Source organism: Atta cephalotes (genome assembly GCF_000143395.1).
Source record: "Atta cephalotes unplaced genomic scaffold scaffold00070, whole genome shotgun sequence".
In the NCBI taxonomy this organism is placed as follows: domain Eukaryota; kingdom Metazoa; phylum Arthropoda; class Insecta; order Hymenoptera; family Formicidae; genus Atta; species Atta cephalotes.
In genome coordinates, this window is record NW_012130134.1 from 157,068 (window position 1) to 174,191 (window position 17,124).

Consider the following 17,124-nt stretch of genomic DNA (forward strand, 5'->3'; position numbering starts at 1 on the left):
GTTATATATATATATATATATATATATATATACATACATAAAATATTACATGTAACTTTGATATTTGTAACTGAATTAGACAAATAAATTATCTTTAAATATTTTTTTAAATAATGATTATTTGTTACTCCTTGTTGCTGTGCAATCAAGCACAACGAAAAATTCGGCGCAAACATTGAGTAGAAGTTCTCACGTATTACTGACTATGTTTTTTGCTTACGTCTTTTTCAGATAACAAGGTGTATCTAATGGCGAAATTACAGACCTTTGATTTGATTTCGACTAAGGAAAAGCATCCATGCCCGAAGTGCAATCGCATCTTCGAGAAGAAAAGCAGCCTGAGTAGACATCTGACGTACATGTGTGGAAAAAGACCACAATTTAAATGCCCCTACTGTGAATATTGCTGCAACATGCGCTGTAATGTCTACAGACACGTGCGTTACATTCACAAGAAAAATGAAGTGTATGCGCTGGACATCATCAAAAATTGTGTTACGACACCATATTGATTATTTTATGCATTATTGACGAACTACACATTAACAGATCTCTTTGCAAACTTTGAATTAAAGAAGACTGTAAAAATATGTTACGCTTATTTCATATATCTGATATTCATAAAGTCGTGACGCTAAATACGCGCGACTTTATAGAAATATTTTTAGAGCTCAAATACTTTAAAAGGATATAATAATTGACTCTGTAATCACATTGTAATTTATTTTTTTTAAATTTATTTTTATTATGACGCAGACAATAGAAAATACAACTGGATATGATGGATTATTAAATTGAAATTTTTGTTAATAGTACCTAATTCGATAGATTGTTAATGATTGAATTGAATTTTTGCCGCATGTTTAATATACTGTAATACGTAATTATTTTAATAATCGTTTAAACTTAATTTTAAACCATAAACTTAGAAAAAGTTTGTCTAAGTTCCTCGATTTAGTTTTAATTTTAATTGTCATTTTAATAGAGATAATGTTAATTAACTTATTTTGTGATTATATTTTTTGCGACCATTTGTGATGTTATTTTCTTTTACTGTTTTCATTTGTAATTTTATCATGTATAATACAAAGTTTCTTATCACTTCCAAAATATGCGAAGTAAATTATATTTAAGATATATTTTAGGATATATTATTAGGCATTTTAATACGAATTAATAAACCTATAATATTTCTATTGAAACACCATAAGTGTTAAATACTGTATACGTAATAAATTTGTCATTGTCTTCACAATAACTCTTTAAACGGATAAGCTTTACAGTCCTTATTTTTTTTTATTTTGAAATTGAATAAATTACTCTCATAAATTGTATTGCTTAATATTACATTTATGATATTAATATTACATTTATGATATTCTAAAAATGTTACAGGAGTATGAGACGAAGAGAAATCATATTATTAGTTATTATCTATTTATCTATGTAACATTTATTTTATTTTATTTTAACATTTATAATAATTTTATTTTATCCTTTCTGAAAAACCGTATGTCGAAAATCGCATGTCGAAAACTGCATGTCGAAATGATATACTATTCCATATCATTTAACGTTTTTGATCCCAATTGTTGATGTCCTATATTGATTAACGTTTCATTTTTCCTTCTTATGTTTAGAGCACATGAATATCTCATCACAAACATTCAAGATTATCGAACCGTATCACCGTTGTCCGAAATGCTATTGCAGTTTCAAAGTGAAGAGAAGCTTCACTCAACTACTTTTTTGTACACATGCGGGAAGAATCCGCGCTTTGAATGTCCGTACGAGTTGTAGCTACCGATCCAAGCACTGCAGCAACATTTACACATTCGTACTTATCATGAGAGATATGAAGCTGTGATTAAACGTTAATTATATTGACAAACTCTAAAAGCGATTTTTTCAACGTAAATATATTTTGTGAAAATAGCTTTTGTTATCTAATAATTCCTGTAAATATGCGAATATTAAGATTGATTGTAAGGATGACTGAGGAGATTTTGAGGAGTTTCCTTCCTGATATTTGATAGAAATATTGTAGATAAGAAATTTGTTTAAGTATTGTTGAAGATGATTCCTTATAAAGATTCACGCCAACACTGTGTAAAGCATTTTTCTTTCTTAAAGTATTGGATATATATTCAACAACAAAAAACTTTATTTTTTCTTAAGAGTAAATTTAAATTTGGTAAAAATTTGGTAAATTTTTCCCATTGGTTGCATTGAAGTCTTTAATTTTAGATTTCGAATCTTTGTTACATTTTTATGAGTATTATTTTCTATAAGATGGGATACCGAAGATAATTTACAATATTTTACAATTTGCCTTTGTCAAAGAAAATTTTCTTTTTTTTGATTGTATGATGTATAGCAAATGTATTATTTCAATGGCATAATAAATTTTTGCATAAAAAATTATAAAGTGTAAAGTATAAAGTAAAAATTATAAAGTATACGATCCTTTAAAATGTAAATAAAAAAAGGTATTAACAAACATGATTTTTTACATTAAAAAAAATATATATATATTATCAAAGAAGTTATAAATTTTTAATAATGTATTATTTATTGTCAATTTATAACTTCTTTTTTATTGCATTATAGAATTATCAAATTTATAATTATATTTTTTATTAAAAATTTGATTATATTATATCACCATTATGTGCATTTGTCTTTCATTGCAAGCATCATTTTTTAAAATAATAATTAATAAACGATATTTTCAATGTTCACCTTCATCCCAATTATTTATCTCTTATTGCAAACATTTTTAAAAATAAATAATTTTAATATAATAATAATATATAAGTATTATTATTATTTAAAAACACTCTAAACTTTATTATTTTTTTGTAAGAATTCTCTTTTTATATATTGTTTTTATTTACAGCGATTTTAAAAGTATCATCAAGAGAATTTTGCTTCACTAGTCGATATAAGATGAGTTTTTTAAATTCATCAATTGATCAATTGCATTATGCGCAAATGCAACTTTGCTTCGTAAAAATTGCATTTGCGCATAATACGATTGATTAATCGATGAATTAAAAACCTATAATAATATATCGGCTATTCACTTTTCGTTTGTTAAATGTTATTTTATCTAATTTTGCACATACGCACAAGCTTTACTTTCTCATGAATCTGGGCTTACTTTCTCATGAATCTCATGAAGCTGTTCGTATGAATTAATATTAAAGCCAAAATGCGTGTTTGCACGCGATCGTTTCGCAGCTTTCAATAACAGGCGGAAATATCTCTATGTTCACAGATATGGTTCATGTCTCGGGTTTCTACAGGAGAAAAAGGCAGAATCACGTTACCAATTGTTATGCAAAACACCAGTGTCCTAACTGTCCTTCCATCTTTGTGTGGAAATGTACCCTGAGGAGGCATCTGCGCAACGAGTGTGGTAGAGAACCACGTTTTAAGTGTCCCTATTGCGATTACCGTGGTAAATGGAAGGCTAATATTACTAGACATATTAAAAGAGTACACAAGAATTGCTACAATTATGTAGTGGTTACTAACTAATGATAAAATCAATTTTGATCTTTCTTCGATGCATCCTTAAAGTGTGCTTTTTAAGTAAAACTATCGAACAATGTATTTGTGATAATTATATTAGAATGATTTTTTTTGAAACACAAATTAATATTTAAAAAATTTAATATTATTTCAATTTTTGAGTTACAATTGTTTGTGAAAAAAATTTTTTTGTTTCTAAATTATGTTAGATGCAAAGATAATGCGTGGAAAGTATACAAGAAATTTCTTTTTTCTTTACGATTTTGCTATTTCATTCTGTCAAGAATCAATACAAGACAAATTTAAAAAAATGAAATGAGATTTTATTGTAATACTGTTCTAAAAGAATTTTTTTATACTTAAGAAATGTGTAAAAATAAAAAGATGAAATACATTTCTAAAAATACTTTTCTAAAAAAGATATTTCTTTACATTAGAGAACATCTCTTCGGTGATTTTGATCATAACATATATTATATATATGGAGGTGAGAGTACTGATCAACTTTTTCTTATAAATTAATTGGCGATTTTATATAGTTTTCGAGATATATTTGCATAAAACTCATTTTCAAAATTTCAAATTTCATTATTTTTTGTATCTGACACCTTGTACATGATGGATGATGCATATAAGTGATCTTCAAAAAGTTTTAGATGGGGATCACTATTTGTTTAAAAATTATTAAGAAATAAAGTTTAAAAAATAATGTCTTCTTACCATATATAATATTAAAAACTATCCTATACCTATTCTTTCCACGCGAAGAGAAGTCCACCTCCCTCCCCCCCCTCTCCCCTCCCATCTAGGAGCGTTCAATTTTTCATCCCAATCACCAAGTGAGAGATCCATCCTACTTTTGTTTTGCTTAAGGGTGTTCTTTCCATGTGAAGCGAGGCTCACCTCATCGACTTTCTTCTAGATCGGGGAGGAAGTGGAGTAGATCTCACTTCGCGTGGAAAGTCATATACCCATCATGATCTTGATAATACAGATCAAAGAGGTATCCTCTAATGTAAAGAAATATCCAAAAAATTATTATTATTAATATTTTATGGAAAGATAAAGGATTAATATTTTTAGAAATCAAAACTATATATATCGCAAAAATATAAGAACAGGTATTTGTAATATATTCAATTTAGACTTGTATCTTATAAATTAAATTTATATAATTTCGAATTAATATTGAATGAATGATTATGAATGTTTTGTCTTCTATTTTCATCTATGAATTTACATATATTATTCTGCGATTATCATTTTTTAACGATTATGCATGTAATTTAAGATATAAGAATATCAATAAAATGAGATTACTTAAACTTGCAATTACTTTTAGATTAAATTATGTGTATAGATTTCTTTAAACATATATGATTGCAGTGTGACAGAACAATATTTAGAAGAATCAAGTCTAATTTTCTTATTACCTTAGAATCTATTCTACGTATAATGTTCTTTTGTCAAGTATAAGTACCAAAATATTTGACTTACAGAAGTATCTATATAGAAATTCTTTTCAAACTGGTACGCGACAATTATAATGTTACATTATATGTTCTTAAGTTAAAAGGAATTAAAAGAATTTTTTATTCTTAATTTTCATAGCAATAGAGTTTTCAAATGGAAAAGAAATGAAATGGGCATCTCAAATATGTATTATCAGTGCTATATTTCAAATATTTTTATTGTACGTATTAAGCTAACAGCACAAATACATTACCAGGAAACATAAAAACATCGTAATCTGCATTATAGACATCTTCAAGAATTCTTGTCTTGCATAGAGCAATCTCGTGAAACTTTTACGTTTCTTGCTATTATGCAAGAATGTGTGCATTTGATATGTTGTACAATTGAGATTATCATATCAATGAAGACGAAGATTAGATTTTTTTTTAAATAAATAATTTTAATTTCATTTCAGTTTATATTTTTTAAAACGTAAATAATATTAAATAATTAAAAAGTTTATAATAAACAGAAACATATGTATGTAATATTGATGTTTGTAATATTTAGATATTAATTCTTTGATCTTTCAATACTTCTGATGTTTTGTGTGAAATTATTTCTTATACAAAAAAAAATAGAAATTATCTTTATCCTCCTTAAATTTCCTTATTAATTTCCACAATTTCCTACATTCTGTCCTTTTTCAGAATAATGTAATCAAGAAAATGATCTTTTTGATGTTATTATTTCATATTTTCATATAAGTGCGTAGCAAGTCACAAGTCGCTAATAATTTCTTTTTTCAGATGTATTGATTTTGCAGGTAAATATATGTTACGATTTTTATTTAAACGTGAGGTGATGAGATTTAATGAAAAAACACGACTAATGGTTAATTATTAATGTGATGTTCTGATTGCATTTTGGATCTGAAGATACTTTTTCCATGCAAAATTTAATGGATAAATGTATTAAGTGTGATGTTCATAAATATCAAATATTTTACTTTTACGTTGCTACATCTTTATTTATCAACTCATTCTTATTTTACGTGTTTGTTATTCTTCATTTCTTCGTGATGAAACGATCGGTTTCTTCGGCATGTTATCTTGAAGGACTTTGCGTAGGACTGACTGGGCGCTCTGTCTGTTTTTTTTGCTTACAGATGTTAATGGATCTTTTAAAGCCTTCAGCAAATCGTTCTCCAGCGATGCCGACGCTAGTATCAGATTCCCTTGCCCGAATCATAATTGCGGTCGCGTCTTCAACTGGAAGAGAAATTTAACACGGCATCTGAAGTACGAATGCGGCCTCCAGCCGCGCTTCAAATGCCCTTACTGTGATTATTACGGCAAACTCAAGGGCAACGTCAGCAAGCATCTCCTCCGCAGACACAATAATCGGAAGATTTATGTTGTTGATTTGTTTCAAGGGACAGTATAAGTGCGACATGATTAATAAGCACTAGCTGCGCATTTTTCTTTCGTTTATCGATAAATAAATAAATCTGTCTGTTCTATAGGTTCGTGAATCTATGCGACTTTGACTTCAATCTATACTTCTTTCTGATTGTCTATCTCCCCGGATTGCAAGGTAATATTAGTGATCGTGTCGTTGTAATGCCAAGTCTATTAAAAAAGCTGCATGTGCTTTCGAGTACTCGATCAAAATTGTACTTAGAAATACGCAGAAATATTGAAATGATTAGATGAATAAACATATAAAAATAAATGCACATTCGCGTTTTATTCGCTTTCAAACACAGCCTAGTGAGAATGTTGCATGTGTGATGAACATCTAAATATAAAATAGTCTAAATATAAAATGATGTACCTTATGTGGTCCCGGCTGTTCAATGACCTAAGAATTGCGATTTTAAGTTTCAAAAAGAAAGAAGAAAGAAATCTACACGGAAAGGATTTCGTTTAAAGTAATTATTTGTGATTTTGTGCACAAAATGATATTTTCTCGTTCAAGGTTTCAGGAAATTAGCGGCACATACTCTGCCTTTTCGCACGAGTTTCGATGAGCATTTTATCGCCAACGAGTCATTACTTTTTCAGATAAAGAATCCACGCACTGCCTATCGCCAGCCTATCGCACTAAGAGACTGAAGCGTATGAAGTCAATCAAGATTCCGTGTCCTAATCCGAATTGCCGAAGTGTCTTTGCGTGGAAAAAGAATTTGATAAGTCACCTTCGTTACCAATGTGGCCAGCAGCCCAGGTTCAAATGTCCCTACTGCGATTACTTGTGCAAAATCAAGACCGATGTACGTAAGCATATTCGGGTGAAACATCAAAACTACGATGTCCACGTCATCGATATTTTTCAGCAGTAAAAAAATCTGATTAATTTCTTCCAAAATAAATGTTTGGACTGATGTTTAAACATATGTAAATATTTGTATAAAATGATGTTTTATATATATGTTGTACTGGAGTGTACTGAAAATGTTTATCTTTTGAAAATACCATAAAAGGTATACAGATTTAATATTTTTTGTTATAAACAATCAAATAATTAAAAATTTTTACTATCAAAAAAGCGATGACGAGAGTTAAACAAAAATTTTAATTTTTATAACATTTTAATCGACAGAAATTATTAAGGAACAGTTCTTTTATATTATTATTATTATTATTATTATTATTATTATTATTATTGTAAAATTGATATTTAATAAAATGTTTTTAATGTTTGTAATATTACAACTTATACAAAAACTTATACAAAAAACTTATACTACGCGAACTTATATACGTCATACCTACCTCTGATCTTAAATTTTATCATCAACTAGACGGATACAAATAATATTTAATTTTGAGACAAATAAAGTAATAAATAAATTTATTACTTACTTTTTCATATTTATTATTTATTTCTTTATACTCTATATTTGTTATTTACTTTTTACATTAATTTTTAGTCTGGTATTTAATATTCTCTTTCACTATTATAAATAGACATCAGACATCATGTTTATTATGATGTCTGAAGAAATCTGTATTTTCGTATTTAAAATATGTGATAATAAAACTTTACATTTTCTGCGTGTTACCTTAGAATTGTTAGGAACACAATAATACTTAATTTATTAATTATTATTGATTATGTGTACATTATTATTTTTAGAAATTTAAATACGCAATTTATATAAAATTACAAAATAATTATATCTTTGCGCAAAATATACAATAATTTTATGTATATTTGTATGCATGTCTATTTTCTATTGTTCTATCTGAATCAATTAAGACAGATAGTGTCAAATTACATCGAAAATTTTATCTATACTATTATATATTATTTCTTATATCACTAATACGTCATATTTTTATATACGATCAATACATATATTTTTTCTAACCTTATTATGAGATGTAATAACATCTTGCATAAATATATGTACATACATAGAAACTCAATAGCAATTACGTGGAAAAAATTATGTATTTTATGTATATCGGATTGAACTTTTCAGGTGATTTATTTAAAGAAAAAATAATTAATTTAAATAATTATTTAAGTTCAATTTGCCATGTGCTAGGAAATAAATTTTTTATAATTATATAAAAGAAGATTAAAATTTTGTACTTTTTAACGTAATTTGTTTCACAAAACTACGATCTGTCCGAGTTTAGATATTGCAATTTGAAAATACGCCGATTTGTATTAATTTTTGGGGCAAGTTTAATTTTTTTTTAAGTCAAACGGTGAGAATTATTTCATAAATTACTAATCTGAGATAAATAATTTTATTCTCATTAGAAGCGCTGAAATTTCAAACGAGACCGTTACGTAAGAAAGGTCGTTACGATTTTTCTTCGATCTAGGAGTGAAGTCGATGTTGAGATGTTTAACGTTTTGCTTATGGTGAAGCACGTGGCTATACATGGCTACTACGATCAGCTGATCAATTAATCATAGTAACACGTGGTACGAATGTGCGCACACAACGCTCGCGCCAAATCTTCGAAACGTTATCTCGACGAAAAATTGACGTAATGACATGCAATAAAAACATATCTTCCTTGTTTTGTGTCCCGTAAATACTTATGTGCAATTCGCTCTTATCATAACATGTATGTATGTGTATAATAATTTTACTAAAATTTAAAAAATTTGATTTTTTAATTCTCATATGGGATATTAAAAAATATTGTCCTATATGAAATATTAAAAAATATTGCATGGATTAACGCTATATTTCTGGAAACATTAAAATTCTCACCCTTCATCATTACGTAGTTTTGACATATTTCAATCAATTTATGAGCATCTTTTTTTATGAAAAATATCAAAGTGTCTGTGATACAAAATTTGTTTGTATCGAAATTCTTCTGTAATTTGTATTGTACATGATTAAGACTACCGAACTTTTTATGTTTTCGTATTTGCAAATCGGACATGGTGCTGTTGTTTGTATGTTTCAGGATATCCCTGGTATTCTTACTGTCCGTGGAACGTAAGACCGTATCAGTGTTTGAACTGTCCCAACAATTACGCAAAGAAGTCTCACCTGAAACGGCATGTGATGAGCGCCTGCAACGGCAAGGAGCCACGTTACAGATGTCCTTACTGCATGTACATATCGCGATATCCTTCTGATACTTACAAGCACGTGAAACGCTTGCACGAGAATCAGGATGTTTACGCTATCGATGTATTAGGCACGACTAATTATTATTCGAAGAGTACTGTCACGCAGGATAATAAGATCTTGCAGTCTAAATTAGATGAATGGTCACAAAATATCCCATCATTAACATGAAGTTTACAATATTGTTAGGAAATCTTTTTAATAGAAAATCTTCGTTTTTTTTTGTATGTATTGATATATGACATTAAATTATATTTCTTTCATCATCATTTCATTGCTTCTCATTGTTATTTATTCTTTTCGAAAGTTATTATGCCAAGTCGAAAGAAGTATTTCTGCCAAATGATTTCTCATTTTTTCTCTATTATAGAAACTCCTTTATTAGCGCATTATACATTTTGATATTTTTCCACTCACAAAATCCTTGATTTTGCACCCCTTTCCAGATAGATCGATCAATTTTTTTTGTTTTCATTATTACATATATCAGTCTATTGGGCCATATTATGTATTTATGTTTAGGCAAATTTTAGCATGACATTTGTCATCTAATTGATTGCATTATTTATTTTATTGTAAGAATTTCAAGATGTTTTAGCAATAGCCACAATGTCTTGTCATATGTTTTACTGTCCGAAAGACTTCTATAAAAAGGGAAGCTAACTTCTATGAAAAGACAAGTGTGCTATTATTATGGGCTATGTTTCATTTGATGCTTACAGTGCTCTTGGAATTATTTCATTTTTATTAGCAAATGTTAAACAAGGACAAATGATATTCATAAGTATTGTGAACGTCACATGGAACGCAGCTATGATCAGCAGTTCAGATTCATATGTTTTTACTATATTTAATAATGAGATCAAATGTACAGGCATATTAGCGTAACGAAATCGAAGACATACATTGACTCTGTTATCAACTTTGCAATGCCACTTTTTCACTTTGTTTTTTGTACGGAAATTTCTGCATATTATGAAAATGTTATTAAATTCCTGAAATATTCTATTTCTCAAGTATTCTAAATGGTTTTTTCTCTTTCTCAACTTTAATAAAATTAAATAATGTAGATTATGTTTGAGATGCAATCTACATTTACATAGTTTTCTGCGATGAAAGTTTATGCGATATATGATGTAGATGACAGATAGAGATTTCTCTCGAGATTGATCTTAAGATGAATAATGTGAATTTTTTATTCGAGGATAGTCTTTGCGAGAGAGAAGTTTATTCTTGAAAAGTTCTGCATTCGAAGTGATCTTCACTTGATGCGACTTGTAAATTTGTAGACAAACAATTTGTATATAAATGTTTAAAAGATAATATCAATCATTAAGGATTATAAACGAACGATTATTCTTTCATGTTCTTCTAGCATCGAAATCTATACTTTTGTTAGTTATTAACTGTGTTAATTTGTTGTCAGAATAAACGTTAATGACTGTTTTTATAATAAATATACGATAAAAATATACAATTGAGACTAATAAAGAATTATCCTACGAATTTTTTCCTACGTGTTTTGTGATATTCGTTTCGTTTTCCAATCAGTCTCGGAATGTCAGCGTACTTCGTCAGATGACTGCTATCTTTTCACCATTTTATTTTTGCTTTCAGATTTGTCATTGGTCTCGAATACACAACAAATTCAAAAACATTATCAAGGAATTTAAAAATATTCGTACATAAATTTGAGATGAGATGGAAAATGAATTATTCATGTGAAGCATGAAATAATTAAACATTGTTAGTATTGTTATTTTCTTGAATTAGGTATGTTTTTTTTATTTAATAGATTAATTCTTAATATTTTTAATTTTTGTATGTAATCACGATATACTACAACTATGTCTTACATAGAATTATATTAATTAATTACATAGAAATTACATAGAATTATATAATTGCGATTTTTTTTTGTCGTGTAATTTTTTGTATGTTGTATATGATTTTAAATAATTTGAAATATTATTAATTCATAAATAATTATTAATTCATAATATAATATTATTAATTCATAATATAATAAATTGTTAAATAAATTTTTGTTTTTTAATTTTTTATTAATAACATAGAGGAATGAATTTGTTTATAATAGCTACGTCTGCCCGAAGTGCAATAAGAACTATCAGCATATGTATTACATTTGCGACATTTGAGTTTCGAATGCTATTGTCCGCCGAGACACACATAAGTGTTCTTACTGCGATATGAAGAGCAGCAATCTAATAATGTTGACAAGCATATACACATCAAAAATTCCGACAAGCATATACGCGTTATCTTGAATCGAAATTTAAGTCCATACAAAAATGTAAAGCAGTAAGATGTAAGCAGTAAGGAAATCGTAACATTGGATTCGTTACTGGCCTTACGATCTCTACTGTGATTAAGCAATTTGCTTACTGTTTATGTTTCTTACTGCTTTACGTTTTTGTATGTGCCATTTAAAATTATCATACTACCTATTTCTGTCTCTCAAGAATAAATTGCAATATAATATGTAATTTTATTATTAAATTTGGAATAATTTGGAGTTTTTTTACATTTTAAATAAAACATATTTACATAAATAATATTAAATACAGTATCTTTTAAGACCGTAATGTGAGTACTCAACAAATTAGAAATAAAGGCTGTAAACGGTATATTAATGTAATATATTTATTTAAAAAAAAATATTAATAATGTTAAGAATAAGTAAAGAGATTTATAGAATAAAATCACCCCGATCTTTATCCTTTATTCCTAGTTTTATTCTTAATAAACGTAGTAGTATTTTTAATTTAGGAATTCTTACACAGAAATTCGAAAACGATTGATGAATCTAATTAAATATATATTTTTTTTTAGATATGTATATTGTTTTTTGGAATATTTTATGTAGACGGATTGTTGTTTATTTTATTAACATCTCTATTTTTTTGCAGAACAATAAGACATGCTTAGATCGTGGATCACTTGGACAATAATTTGTGGAAACAATAGCAACTGTGAGTTTTGAAGTAGTTAGACGCACATTACTCCTCGGACTAACATTCTATCTTCGTAGACACATTTCATCTAGTTCTTCGTCACCATTCGATATTTGATCGATCAATTATCGCGCAGTTCGTTCGTGCACAGCTTGAAGATACTTTTAACTGCTTTATTTGTTCGTTTCTTACTAAACAAAGCGAATCATTCTGTCCTCATGTACGTGAGGATGCAATTAAAGTTATCACTTAAAATAATTGCCCTCGGGAATATTCTCTTCCTTGAGTTGATTTAAATAGTTTGTTGTATCAGTTCTTCAAGTATTTGTCGGCATACATATAGAGAAGTTCACAATTCTTTTCTGAATCCTCCAAGCCCTCGAAACTACGAGAATTGTTTTCTCACGCGAATGTGCTGCGTGTTGTTGCTTCGGAATGTTTGAGAGATAGAAAGAGAGAAAAAAAGAGTATCTGAATCACGAACTTACTCCTACAAGTTTTCCTTCCTACACGCCGCATCCAAGTGAGCTAATCGCGCACTTCCGTGTCTTTTTCAGCGTTTCTACAAATGTTACCCTGGCCCGAGGGGATCGGAATGGGCAGTAGGAGTCCGAGGAAAATGAGGATTCGCTACCAATGTCCGCGCTGCCGCAAAAGCTACTCTACGAAGAGCGCCGTCACGGCCCATTACAAATATGACTGTGGCAAGCCGCCACGTTTCGAGTGCCCTTACTGCGGCATGCTTAGCAAAAAGAAGTTCAATGTACAGGACCATATCAGACACAAGCACCCGTCGAAGCTGGTCATCTGCAACACGCTCTTCTAGGACAAGTCGCGCGGCCATGCTTGGCACGCGCGATTAAAGGCACCTAGTACGAACGTCGATTTAACGCGTGATTCGTCCCGTGTGCCCACGCGTTTGCGTTTTTTTCACTGACGATAGTCACGAGACAAGCTGGGATAAATGTCTATAATGTTCAACTGGAGTCTCATTCCTAGGAGAATACTGTCTTTTTGTACCTGTTAGCGATTATTAAATGTTACTTTCATTTATTATATATGTATTTTGAATGTAATGCATGTTACAAGACAAGAATAACATTTGTATTTTTATCCTGAGTGTTCAAACGGATTTGGGAAGATTGGTTTCCGTTCTAAGGTCTATTCTTTTCGTTATTGTATCAATGTTTTTTGTTCCTTCATTCATCCAGTTCCGTAAAGAAATTTTATATTTGAATATTATATTACATATGTGTATTATAGATGAATATTTGCTTAAGTCTCTAGGGGCGAGTGTTATAAATTTTTTTCACTTTAAAATTAAAATTCAGAATAAATAATAATTCGAAGTAAAATCGGGATTTGTATAAATTAGTTATATTTAAGAACTGAAGATGGAAATGTATGTAGCATTGAACACTGATATATAGTATTTCTGTCAGTAAGAGAGACTACACGATTCTTCACTTACTAATAGGTTTTAAGCAATAGTAGTAAAAAAAATTGTTTTTTTTTAATGACAAAACGATGTTGTCCCTAGAGGATTAATGTGATAATTAATAGCACAACATATTTTTATTTCATATTTTTATTTTTTAATGTGTTTCAGATTACGTGATTTTGTATTTAGACAAATACATGAGATATTTTTGTGCAAAATCGAATCACATTTTAATAATATATAAGACGAATTTTATTAGTGAAAATGATTTCTTTCTTGGAGAACTTGAGTTGACTCAATTTCCGATGGCGACTTGAGTAAAAAAAATTATATAGAAATAGATTAACATTCTTGAGATATCTTTTTTATCGGAAGATCTGCGATAATTGAATAATATAGAAAGATTAAGTCATTACATCTCATTACCTGACAATGTACTTAGTCATGTAAAGCGACCGAACGTGCGCTTGTTTTCAAGTTTTAATAAAAATGTTCTATTGAAAAACGACTTTTGCTCTCAAGAGTTATGTTTACGTGACTTAGATTTTTATATTCTTTTGCGTCTTTTCTCTGGTTCATTTGTGCTCTATCTCAGTATCTGTTTTTCCTCTCTATATCTCACTTATTTATCGCGAATATTCCTTCTGCATGGAATCTTGGTGCGTTCTCATCCTTGAACAGGATGTTCCCGAGACATATCCTGAGTGAATAACAATGTTGACCATGGCATGATCTTTTGTAGGTGGCAGACCCATGGAATTTATGATGCACCGGAAGAAATACGTGAAGAAACGGGATATTACACAGTACAATTCAAGCACCGGCAAATTCCACTGTCCTAATTGCAACAACGGTTACGGCAGACGGGATACGATGCTCGGTCATTACAGGTACGAGTGCGGCAAAGCGCCCAGGTATAAGTGCCCATATTGCAATCTCTGCAGCAAGAAGACTTCGAATATTTATCAGCATGTAAGGTGTATGCATCCGAAAGAGCAAGTGACTCTCGTGAAACTTTACTGAGCTCTTGACATCTTCGCCACGATGAACGTGAACCAGTGTGAAAAATCGAAGAGATTATACTTCTGTATCTACTCGCCGAATTGACTGATGGGAATTTTTATTTATTTTTTATCATTTATGTTTGTGCAGTCGTCTTCATGACTTGAATGGTATGATTTCGTTCTTCGAATTTACAAAATGAATCAGTGGAAAAAGTTTACATGCATGGAGGAAAGTAATTTTGCTGTTGTAACAAAATTATTATTGTTACCATATATTCTTTTCAGGGCGCTCACTAATCGATCTACTCTTTTCAGGGCAAGAGAGTGTTATTTTAGTTTTTGAAAGTAGGTATTACTGAATGTGAATTAGATCTGTATTGCATATCATGGATTACAAAAGCAAATGTATTTTGTTCTTGTTATTTACAAAAAGCTTTAATAATTAATCCTTCGTTGATATAATGGGTGTGAACTACTCACAAAATTATTTTAATTCTCTAAAATTCAATTTTCTTTTATCTTATAGAACAAAAATACAAATTTATAAAAAATCTCTGTTTTTTCAATTCCTAAAATAGTCTACATTTAATACGCAAAATAAAATACCTTTTATCCAAAACCAATTTATAAACTAATTTTTTTTTCAAAGTATCTGAACAACAATTCTGTAAATTTTTAACTTTTAATATTGAATTTTTTAACAATTACAATCTTTCAAAGATTTCACTCGTTTTTTTCTCTATTCATTGAACTCAAGAATTTTTTTCACAAAAACTGTAATGAAATTTCAATCAAAAACTATTTGAAAACTATTCTATAGAACTTGAAATTGACTCATAATTTTTTTCATATTGATTGGATTTTTTAAATAAGAATGCTAGTTGTTTAAACATTCTGGGCGTGAGCCACTCAGTATGCCAAAAAGCTATCGAAAAAAGAGGATCGAAAAAAGAAAGCGAGAATATGTCAACGAAGTGTTAAACAAACATTTATTTATTCTTGCCTCAAAATAATTTTAGCAGTTTTAGCAAAATAATATTTAACAAATTGTAATTGATACTCTTAACAGATCTCATTGCTGCTCACATAAAAACTGACAGATTTTGCTACAGCAACATAAAAAAATCTGTTGTGCTAGGGAATTATTTTTCTCTCTGTGCATGTGTATAGTTATTAGAAAATTTCAGAGAATAATTTATTATTGTGCGAAACGTTAAAGAGATTTATACATATAATTATGTATATGACGCATAACTGATTGTATTCGATTTGTGATTGGTTCCAAAGTATTTTTTAAGTGTTGTATTTTAAATATTAGGTGTACAACTTTGCTTCCGCCGTTTTCCTATACATGGCTTTAGCGGTAAGTGGTGGTCGAAATAAATAGATCATAGACGTCATACAATAAACTTGGACATCTGTCAACATAGAAACATTAGTTGATTTGTGTCTGCATCATAAAGTTATTCTCGATTGAAAATGTCAATTTACGAGCCAAATTCTCGTCATTTGCCGGAGGTTTTAATTTTTTGCTTCAATATGAAGAAATCTGCGGCTGAGGCTCATCGAATGCTCTCAAATACTTATGGTAAGGCCGCTATTAGAAAGAACGTGTCGTGAGTGGTTTCAACGCTTCAAGAACGGTGATTTTGACGTCGAAGACCGGCATAGCGGTGGAAGAGAGAAGGTTTTCGAAGATGCAGAATTGGAGGCATTACTTGAGCAAGACTCGTGTCAAAATCAAGAAGAATTGGCAGAAGAATTGACTCAACAAGCCATTTCAAAACGCCTCAAAGCCATAGGGATGATTCAGAAGCAAGGAAATTGGGTGCCGTACGAATTGAAGCCGAGAGATGTTGAACGGCGTTTGTTTGCTTGTGAACAGCTGCTTGAAAGGCAAAGACGGAAGGGATTTCTGCATCGCATTGTGACTGGGGACGAAAAATGGGTTCATTACGATAATCCCAAGCGCAGAAAATCATGGGGAGTTCCCGGCCATGCTTCCACGTCGACGGCCAAACCGAATATTCACGGTTCCAAGGTCATGCTCTGTATTTGGTGGGACCAGCTCGGCGTAGTGTATTATGAACTGTTAAAACCGAC

General features: G+C 29.7%; 2 protein-coding genes across 2 annotated transcripts in view; both read left to right on the plus strand.

The window, feature by feature from the left end:
* The window catches only part of LOC105623979 (longitudinals lacking protein, isoforms A/B/D/L-like), a 247,590-nt gene that overhangs the window by 69,814 nt on the left and 160,652 nt on the right, over positions 1-17,124 (plus strand).
* LOC105623978 (longitudinals lacking protein, isoforms A/B/D/L) lies at positions 12,543-13,402 on the plus strand. The gene is made up of 2 exons (XM_012205348.1): positions 12,543-12,594; positions 13,134-13,402. The coding sequence occupies exons 1-2, from the start codon at positions 12,543-12,545 to the stop codon at positions 13,400-13,402; spliced, it is 321 nt and encodes a 106-aa protein (XP_012060738.1).

Bases quoted from the DNA above. Each gene is read 5' to 3' on its own strand.
- LOC105623978 (XM_012205348.1), top strand. From the start codon at position 12,543: ATGCTTAGATCGTGGATCACTTGGACAATAATTTGTGGAAACAATAGC. The intron at 12,595-13,133 runs GTGAGTTTTGAA...TGTCTTTTTCAG, and splicing joins TTGTGGAAACAATAGCAACT to CGTTTCTACAAATGTTACCC.